Genomic DNA, 10,760 nt, shown 5'->3' on the forward strand with positions numbered 1-10,760 from the left:
AAATAACAATAAGAGACAAGTTATAAATTTAGTTCCATAATAATAATAATAATAATAATAAGAGATAAATTACAAATTTAGCTCTATGGTTATTAAAAGAAAGCGAATTTAACCTCCACATACAAAACAATATAATCTTAATTCTAATGTTTACGAGAGAGTATAAGTTCAAATCTCGTTAACAAAATATAAATTTTTCCATTAACATAAGAGGTACAATATCAAGTTTTTTGGGTGATCAAAAGTGGAGGTCGGAGGATAACTAGAAAATGAAATTCCATATGAAAAAAAAAAAACTCATATTTTTTAACGAGACTTGAAATTGCACCACCTGGTAAACGTTATGTTTAAAATTGCAATATTTTACACGTGAAGACTGAATCTGCTATTCCCCAACAACCATAGGGCTAAATTTGTCCATTATCTATAATAATAATAATAATAGTAATAATAAATCAAATTCCATTATATGGAACAAATATTTCAACCTGTGAAGCTACAAAATTGTAGATTAAATTCCTAGCTCTTTTTCTTTGTTTCCAAATAGGAAAAGTAGTGATATTCATTCTCAGGCTTAAAATTGAATTCCACGATTGTGTGTGTGAATGTTCTATATATATAAATCTTAATAAACAACTCACAAACCAAACTCCAATTCAGCTCTTCTCAGCATACACGTAACCCTCTCGAAATATTCTGCTTCCTTTTCCTTTATATCATCTAAACTCATACATTCATGTTCATCAGCCTGCAGTTAAGTAAACAAATATTTCCATCACTGTCCATATTTTTATTTTTATTTCCTCAATAATATCGATGCTGCTGTTCACCAAGTCTAGTAGCATGACATCCACACCCTCCATGCTCCAAACATTACCTAATGCATTAGGCATCACAGTCTAACAGCACCTTCACATAATGACTTGCATGCAAGGTTGTACTAAAAAGAATATGATTAGCTCAGTCCCTAGGTTCTATTTCATAAATATAATTAAAGGGCAAATAAAGATCAAATGAACAAAGAGAATATGCAAGTGCAGTTAGGAAAGAAACTAGAAGTAAATTCTTTGGCATAAATTCATACAATTTGCTTCCATAAATTCGATGAAAAAGCAGAAAAGAAGAGTAACAGCCAAGTATAGTAAGATAATCGAAAGCAAATTATGAAGCTAAGGTTTGAAATAACCCGGTAAGGGAAAAATTGAAGAGAGATAAATGGCTATATAACCCAGCAGTCTTTTAGCAAGACAATCTTAGATTGGGGTTTCAAAAGTTATCTGTCTGAGATAATATTTGTGAAAAAACTGGGGTTCCTTATGGATTCAAGATTTATACTGATCGGGAATAGAAAATGGGTGTGAAACAAGTCTCACACTTCCGAAAAAGTTGCAACAATTGGCAGACTTCTAAGGAACTAATATAATAAAGTTTGCAATAATTAGAATGGAGAAAGAGCACAAGTGACATAGGAGAAGGGTTTAGATCAATTACATCCAGCAGTTAGGGAAAGATTTACTGACAATACCTCGTTGAATTTCAAGAGAATTAAGTTTGATACACATGCTGGCTTTGACCTGTCCCACCTGAAAAGATAGAATCAATTCTAATATGAGGAAAAAGTAAATAAAAAAAAGCTAGAGATAATAGTTAATTTCAGAATTACGATAAATATGGCACACACAGAAAGTAACAGATAGGGCAATGACAGATTTCATAGTATTATATCAAGTAACATCTTCAATTGATAGAGGTTGCTGATCTCTGAAAGAGACAAATGGCATTCAATCTTCATACAATTGATGATGACATTTAATATTTGCCAATAATATCACTGCAGGTCTAAAAAGAAGAGCCACCGAATAACATTGATAATGCTCACTGAAATTCCCAATTGATAAAACCCCAACTGAAATACAGGCACTAAAAGCATCAAAAGAGCAACAAAAAAGAATGCTAGACAGGAAATCGTAATCACAAGTAAATACATTTGTTAAATTTGATGTAACATAATGAATATATATATAATCCTAGCATAATGAACAATTTAGATAAGAGCTAAATAGAAGAAAAGGGGGCTATGTTTTGTTGGATTAGAAATTGCATAAATTTTGTTAATATTTTTTCCCCAAGTAAAAAACAGTTATTCAAGCATTGTGTCCTCAAAACGACAATAAAACAGTCCATGGCCTGTTCTTGGTATTCCAAACATGAAAATCCCAGGCCTGGGTTCAAATAACATATTCCTCGAACTCTGAAGAAAGTGTTTATAGCTGTTTCACACATTTTCCTTCCATCACAACAATCAGAATAATAAGCAGCATCAACCTGTGAAAGTTGATTCCTTTGCCTTTTGTAGACAATATCATACTTATTTCCCACAACTCACTTTTCAGGTGAGCAGGGGAGCTTTTATCAAGTCAGTTTTCTTTTCTTTTATTCCAAATCTTGTTTACAAGTCCAAATACATTCATAATACGATATTAACATTTTCAACATTGGGTACCCAAATTAGCTGTACATTTTGCTTGAAACCATATTGCTTTTGTTGGTTATATATTTAACATTTAACAAGAACAAGTTTTCGTCAGGAGTGTATATATTGAATTGCCATAGTTTAGAAAAGATACTTATCAGTTTAAACATGAAATTGCAATGCTAATTTGCTCAGAGATGTAGCATAAAGCAAGTTATACCTCACAAGCATTAACTCATTAACAGATCGCCACATTCCACGACCAACACCTTTTGCAGACTGATCCCTAGCACTTCGACCATGCCACAACTCTTTAACAATATACTTGACTTCCTCAACATCCACCTATTGCAAAATGCAGGAAAAGATAGGCAATATATTTCAAATACAAACATGAGCAATTTGACATGTATATCTGTGAGTATGCTGCAAAAGACCAACAAGGAAGAGAAAGCAAATGCTCAGGACCAAAGGAGACTGAAAAACAAAATAAAGAAGTCACCATAGAAACAGACCAAACAAAAGACCATCTTTCTCAGGTGGACTCTTGGAAGTTTTGATGGCTCAGTTTACATTGAGAAACATAAACTTCATGCATTGGGATAGAAATCCAAGAACTTTATAAAAATCACCAATACCATAATCAGAAGCACATTATTTCAAATAACTTTAAGTTTAATACAGTTTTTGCCAGGCTTGGCCCGTAGAACTGCATTCGTATATCTGCTTAATTACAATTTAGCCAAATTTACCAGTTTTTTTCATTCATAAAGATACAAAAAAAATCCACAAAATGAAAAGTTATAAACCAGAAAATAGAAACAACAAAGAACTCTTGGGCATAAAATAAAGTATTTATACCCCAAAACAGTAACAAAACATTGTTTCTTGCTTGATCCATAAAATTAAAAAAGAGAGGTTATAAGTTCTAAGGTATTGTGTCCACTATGGAGTTTATGGAAATGCTAAAAAACAACCCAACCAATCATATGGCCATTCAGGGAAAAAAATATCCTACAGTGGAATCTAGAGTGGCCAATTCAAGAAGAAACCCTGCAAAATACAAGTTTTCTTTACGGAAACCTTCCATACCTGTACTTCTGTGGCTGTCCCATATAATAATTCTTCATACTCAACAAGACGCTGATGTAGCACACGGTAATGGTCTAAATCAAAGTTTACAACAGGCTCTGTCTGAACTTGCAACCCAGCAAGTTGTGTCACAACATATGAGGCCATGACCTGTCCAAAAATGGCAGGGATAGTACCCAAGACAGGTATAATACGAACCCTAAATCCTGGTACTATCTGAGATCAAGTTAAGGAGTCAGAATTAATTTCATCAAGCTTGATGGAAATAAAACGTTTTTTCATATTAAAAGAACTACTACCATGGACTATCAATTTAATATTCTTATCTGCTATGAAAAAGGTTCTAAAATTTCAGTCATGGTGATTATAACCATTCACATTATTCTAATGCCAATTGTTCAATTGGCTGATGTTATATAGTGACTGCTTCAGATAAACATCCTCACCTGATAATCAGTAGGATTATCTTCTTCTCCACTTGGTCCCTTGAAAGGAAGCAGCTTGGCTTTAGGTTTTTCGAGGGAGAACACAACAGGGATGCCACCATCTATGCCATAATCTTTCCTCAAACGATGTCTTACCTGATTGATAGAATCTACATTAAGAACCAAGACTACAAATGCATATACACTAGGTGTAACAGGAATTTGAATGCAAATTTAAGTTCTTCATTGTGATTCATACAACAATACAAGCAATTCATTTGATCATGAGCCAAATTTTGAAAGTGAATACAAAATCAAAAGAGGCTACCCCGAAGTTTTTTTACTTTTTTTTATCCTCTCTTGTCTTTCAGAACAACACAAAGTCAAAATGACATTTTTTCCAAAAATTTGTTCTCAAAAAAAAAAAGAAAAAAAAAAGAAGTTGCTCAAGGAAATAAACAAGCAATAATATTAACATAGCAGAAACCATAAAAATGCAGGGGCAGCTGGTCAGGTATATACCCTGGTAGGCAAGAGATCAAGCATATAATAACATGAAACATGAGGCTAATTTTTCTTGAATTTCACATGTCTAAACTAGACCAACAACAACAGCAAAGCCTTAGTCCCGAAATGATTCGGGGTTGGCTAACATGTCTAAACTAGACCAGCAAAAAAAAAAAAAAAAAAACCCTATATAACAAAAACTAGATCCTTAAATATAAAAATTTGGAGCCACGAAAATAAAATGGTTTTTCTTCTTGGTTCCTTGTCAACATTACTTATTTCGCATTTCCAACTTTCAAATATATGAAACTCGCACAAACAATCCCTAAATTTAGAGAAGAAATTTTTTTCCAGGTATTCAATTTGTTACATTTCTTCTACTCACAAATGACTAACATGTCATTACATAACCTACAGCAACTGTTTAAGATAGTGTTCAGTGGTTTTAATACAAAGAACTGTTTGCTCTAATTTAATTCAGAATGCACAAGCCAAAAGCTTAAAGTTATCAATAGAAAAGTTTATACAGTACAACTCAAGATCAAACCTGATATTTAACTAAAATGTAATTCCAATCCATCTATGGGAAGGGATGCAAAAGCAAGTCTTGGGGTCCTAAATTGGAACCCAGCACCTCCTGCTCCCTCCCCTCAGTGTGAAACCACAAACACCATAATTGGAATACATCACAATAATAAAAAGGGTATGGTAACAAAAGAATGAAGATCAATTGCAAGTCCTGATTCAATCAACCCTAACTTCAGATTTAAACATTGGGAATATTTGATATTCACTATGTGTGTGCACAACAAGGTTGCAAGACATTATCGTAGAACATTTTAAAATCTGTAACAGTTGAAATTGCAAACAAGCTAGAAGTAATACAGATCGGGATAATGGGTCATTTGTTGACTCTCTTATATCAGCCACGCGGATTCTTGTTGGATCAGCTCTGGCACCAGCTCCAGTAGCAGATAGAATCTTTAAACCCCTTCGCACACACGCAGCAAGAAGTCCCACCTGTTACAGAGAAAAATTCAAGCATTTTAGGGTTAGATATGATACAATTCATATGTTATTAATGGATTCTAAATGCCAAAAGCAACATAATAAAATGTTTGATTTATACTTTTGAGTTAATTATTGCAGTCTCTAAACAAACTTATTTAATCATAGAACAGAAAAAAGAAAAAAAAAAAAAAAAAAAATTAAAGAGCTTTGCTTCACATAATCATGAACCTGCATGGTTAACCTAAATACATAGACAGTAATATAGAATGAAACTGCCATCAAGAGTTTACCTTGGTATCAATGTTGTCAATGCAGTCCAAAACAAAGTCAGGGTTGCCTGAAAGAATTTCTTCTTCAGAAGATGCATCATACAGTAGTACTTTTGCTTCAATATGGCACTCCGGAAATATTGTCAAAAAATGCTTCTTAAGACACTCGGCTTTAGGAATACCAACATCTGCTCTTGTTGCAACAGCATGTCGATTTAGGGATGAAAGAGAAACCTTTTGATGCAGTAAAAAAAACAAGCACTTAGAAAATCATATAGATTATAGGAAGCAAATTGAATACTTATATGTTTTCTATTTTTGCTTTAAAGGTTGTCACAGTGATAGGCACACTTAACTAAGGGCCGAAGTGTCCACATTGATGCAATGCTTTGGGACTATCCAATAAAGAATGCAAGGAAGATTTATAACATAAAACAAGAAAATATATAGATGAACATTCATACTAATTCATCGGCCTATAAGCAATTGCACAAGTATTCAAATTGTTCAAAATTTTCACTGATCCTCCTTTGAAAGCAATAGGGCGGCCCGGTGCATTACGCGTCCCCGCTGAGCAAGGGTCCGGGGAAGGGTCCCACCACAAGGGTTTACTGGGAGCAAGCCTTCCCCTACCAATTTATTTGGCAAGAGGCCGTTCCTAAGACTCGAACCCGTGACCTCTTGGTCACACGACAACAACGTTTACCGTTGCGCCAAGGCTCGCCCTCCCTCCTTTGAAAGCAATAACAATAAAAAAAACATCTTCCTATAATCAATCCATTCTACGAATCTTCTTCCCAATTCTTTGATTACCACCACACTGTGCTTCCTTTTTGGACCTTCTTTATCAACCCTAACTAATAAATAAATCCTATTAACGATATATAGGTTTGAGAAATTTCAAAGGTACAACTAATCAAGTTTTGGTTACCAGATAACACTATTATGTGAACTTCCAAATCTGTACTATGTTAGACACTAAATGACACATTTGGTCTCAATAATGTACCATAAATTAGATCGAGGAAATTGCTGAAGAAAGCAAAGTCATCAGCTTTGTATGTGTCATGAAACCAATTGAACTAAAAGCTTAAGCATATAGTTGAAGGCCCAATTCATATTAATAATGCCAACTGGGCTTGAAGCATGAACAACAAAGGCCCATCTTACCATATGTTGAAATTAAATCAACAAATGAGGTTGTCAGGATTCGAACCCTTGATCACTTGGTCAAAGAGGCTCTGATACCAGTCATGGAACCAATTGAACTAAAAGTTATGAAACCAATTGAACTAAAAGCTTAAGCTTATAGTTAAAGGCCCAATTCATATTAATATCTGACAGTATGAAAAGTGGGAAGTAACTTAATCACAGTGCAGAAACCTAAAACACTCAAATGCCAAGTAATACCAAAACAGTGACACAAAAATAAAGATAATCAGGAGCTGAAACTAAAATACCTGGTCAAAGTCCACAAGGAGGAGCCTTCCAATTCCAGATCTTAGAAGCATAGAAGCAGCATGGCTTCCAACACCTCCAAGACCAATGACAACAACATATGATGCAGTCACATTGTGTTGCGCCTCAAGACCAAAAAACTGAATGTTCCTAGAAATATAACAATAAGACTTGGTATTACCTTGAAAATGCCTCAAAACACCATACAACTGAAGCAAAAGGGAACTGCAAAACATCACTTGCAAGCATATTTATCTATCTGTCAGTTTTTATGGTTTAAAATTGTATGTCTTGATTCAGAAGAAATAAAGGTATTTATATTGGAGCATATGACAAAATCCTGATATTAATTGCTCCATGCTTTGTTGGTCTAATTGCTCTCTAATTTGCTGCTGTAATTGCTCCCTTATTTTTCTTATATCAGTTGAAGTTAATATGTTCAGAAATATAGTCTACAGCTAGCCATATACACATTAAGAAACTGATTTATAATTTACAGCTAACAACACCAGTAACTCTCAGTCCCCCTCAAGCTAGTGAAAAGGAATTTTACATTCCCAGCTTGGATACAATATTCTCAAATATTGAGCTACTTAGCCTCTTAGTGAGAATGTCTATTTAGCCTCTTAGTGAGAATGTCAACAAGTTGTCCCTGTGTTGGTGGCACATAAGGAGTGCATATCAAACCATTGTCTAATTTCTCCTTGATGAGATGCCTATCCACCTCAACGTGTTTCGTCGTATCATGTTGAACTAGGTTGTAGGCTATGTTTATTGCTAACTTATTATCCCAGTAGAGTTTTATAGGACCATCCCAATTAATTTTTAACTCTTGAAGAATAATTTTCAGCCAAAGCAATTCATATACACTTTGTGTCAGTGCTCGAAATTCTGTTCAGCACTGGAACGGGCTACTGCCCCTTGTTTCTTGCTTCTCCATGTCACAAGATCCCTTCCAAGGAAAATACGATTCCCTGCTGTAGACCTCCTGTCAATAATTGATGCTGCATATTCAGCAAAAGTGTAAGCTTCAACTGTCATATTTCCATTTCTCTTGAACAAGATCCTTCTTTTAGGTGTTCTCTTAAGGTATTGCAAAATCCTGAGTTGCTTGCAAGTGGACTTCTCTAGGATTACGCATAAACTGACTACTTAGTGCATAAGTTATATTGGATATGGTATGTGTCAGACATAAGTCGTCCTACAAGATGATACATTTCTCTGTTGACGGGAAGATCTTTCACTGCTTTTCCTAGCTTAAGGCTCGACTCTATGGGTGTACTATTGGATTTGCATGCAAATTCAGATTGGTTTTAGGTGGAAATAAGCTAATAAATTCTGATACTCCAAGAATGAGTTCCTTATCTTCCTTTTACATTCTCCTCCTGAAGATAATTTGGATGAAGTAGGCTTCTTGCTCATTAAAGGTTACATCTCGAGACACAAGGAAGATATCACTTACTTACACCTTTTTGAGTTGATGAATAACTCACAAAGAAGCACTTTAATGCTTTAGGATCTAATTTTCCACAGTATTGGCTATATAAACAACAAAACATTCAAAATATTGTCTTCAAGTTTTCATTTGCTAAACCACAATTATTTGAAGTACTTTTGAAATTTTTACATTGAACTAAATTGTATTGTTAGAATGAAGAATAAAGAATAATTAATGAAAGAGGGAAAGATACCATAGGCATGTTTTCCACACAACAAGACTAAGGCTCACAGCTTTGAAATATAATTCACAAATAAACTAGTGATTTATGACAAAGCACGAGACAATTCATAAGTCAAGATACTAGAAAACATAGATAATAATAACGAAAAAGAGGTAAACATTCTACACCTACTCTTACTCTGCAAATAAGTCCTATTAAGCCACAATGAGGGAGATTGATTTACCTTACCTGGTCAACTGTTCAGAAACTATTTCATCAGTTAAAAGGTTTGAACTAGGTGTCCCATTATTTGAGTCTCTAGGAACCATTACGCTTTCCAAAGACAACTCAGATACACATTCTTTACCTGTTAACAGATACAAAGAAGTGATTATTTGCATAATTGTTCAGTTGACACAAAATTTAGATTAATAAATGTTCATCATTGCTATTAGAAATGTTTTTTAAACCAAGAATCACCGTTATGCCTGATGTTTCACTTATGGTATACACCTTCACTCCAAATAAACCAACATTGTTCTTGCATATTTCTCAGACACGAACTACAAGGTCATTCAAAGAAGTTGTTAAACCTTAAAAGGTTTTCAAGTCCAACTAAATACTAACATTTTTAACTCTTGTTGACTTCACCATGTAAACTTTCACAGAAAAAGGAAAAAAAAAATAGCAAGGAATGAGCAGTTAATATGCAATTGATGAAGATGTTTAAAAAATAAAAAGGAATGTTTTAAAAATAAAAATAAAAATAAAGAAAGAATTTTATTTCAACAAGAGCTCATATAATACGCCCATCTGTTTTCCCTTTCCTAATGATAGAACGAAGTAAAAGACCCATCTTTGCCAACGTACATGGAAAGAGAAATATTGTTCTCCGAAGTTATACCATTTAATTCCGCAGCCTTTCTACTGCATTTTCCCGATATGCTTCTGCAATAACAAATAGTACAATCATTAATTAAAGAAGAAACAGTATATGTTTGCATAAAAACTGGAAATACTAATCTTAGTTAAAACAATCCGAAGCCAAAAGAAGGGAACTTTAGCTGAGGATAAAAAGAAGAAGATGGTTGGTTTCCTAGAATCCCTTCAAAAAAAAAAAGCTCCTTACCTTGAAAAATGGTTGAGAAGAAAGAAAGTAGAAGCAGAACCTAATAGAGCACCAGCTCCTACAAACGTTAAGTATTTGAGTCTGTCCTCCATAACTTTTCTCTTGTCGTCTTAATTCTGTATTCGTTTCTTACACTTCTTAAAGCAGTTCTGCCTTGCACAATATTGAGACCCGACGGCGGCGGCTTTTCTGATCACCGGTTAAAAGAAAGGGGTAATGTCTAAATCGTCCCCTATAACTTCCCTACTTTTTTTTTTTTTTTTTTTTTTTTTGAAGTTTCCCGTGTCTAAAATTACACATGTTATCAAACTACGATTACAATACGTATTTTCACTTAATATATGGATGAGTTAGGCTAAGTATTATTTTATTTTTTTTATTATTGAATTATAAAGTAAACATAAAAAACATTATATATATATAACTAACAATACAACCTAAATTTACAATTCAAATTCTATCTTTTTATTTTCTTATCTCATTTCGTTTAAACATCATTTTCAATATCACTACGAATCAATTCAAACTCTTATTGATTTCCAACATCGTGTGAGTATTTATTAATTTTGAGTTAATTCTAAATTAGTTGAAGTAGTTTAAAATTAATTCTGAGTTAGTTATACGCAATTAAGGTTCACAATTTATGATTTTACTACACAATTCTCGAATTACGAACTAATTTTCTTCACTTCGCATATCGCCAATTGCGAATCATTTTGTCCAATTGCGAACTAA

General features: G+C 33.7%; 1 protein-coding gene across 2 annotated transcripts; it reads right to left on the reverse strand.

The window, feature by feature from the left end:
* Positions 1-291: 291 nt before the first annotated feature.
* Positions 292-10,276, reverse strand: LOC136202946 (tRNA threonylcarbamoyladenosine dehydratase). Of its 2 annotated transcripts, XM_065993952.1 has the most exons (11): positions 10,026-10,276; positions 9,801-9,844; positions 9,146-9,263; positions 7,238-7,385; positions 5,799-6,011; positions 5,383-5,517; positions 4,012-4,146; positions 3,566-3,781; positions 2,694-2,818; positions 1,526-1,583; positions 292-748 (listed from the first exon to the last, which is right to left on the reverse strand). In XM_065993952.1, the coding sequence occupies exons 1-11, from the start codon at positions 10,115-10,117 to the stop codon at positions 638-640; spliced, it is 1,395 nt and encodes a 464-aa protein (XP_065850024.1). In that variant the 5' UTR covers positions 10,118-10,276; the 3' UTR covers positions 292-637. The 2 variants fall into 2 exon arrangements, with proteins under 2 accessions (XP_065850024.1, XP_065850034.1); XM_065993962.1 differs by lacking the exon at positions 10,026-10,276 and having other exon boundaries at positions 294-748; positions 9,767-9,844.
* Positions 10,277-10,760: the final 484 nt, after the last annotated feature.

This window comes from Euphorbia lathyris, chromosome 1 (genome assembly GCF_963576675.1).
Source record: "Euphorbia lathyris chromosome 1, ddEupLath1.1, whole genome shotgun sequence".
Lineage (NCBI taxonomy): Eukaryota > Viridiplantae > Streptophyta > Magnoliopsida > Malpighiales > Euphorbiaceae > Euphorbia > Euphorbia lathyris.

Coding starts and splice junctions, on each gene's coding strand:
- LOC136202946 (XM_065993952.1), bottom strand. CDS start 10,117: ATGGAGGACAGACTCAAATACTTAACGTTTGTAGGAGCTGGTGCTCTA. Junction 5,518..5,798: donor TTGACAACATTGATACCAAG/GTAAACTCTTGA, acceptor TCTCTGTAACAG/GTGGGACTTCTTGCTGCGTG. Junction 749..1,525: donor TTCTCTTGAAATTCAACGAG/GTATTGTCAGTA, acceptor ACTTAACTGCAG/GCTGATGAACATGAATGTAT.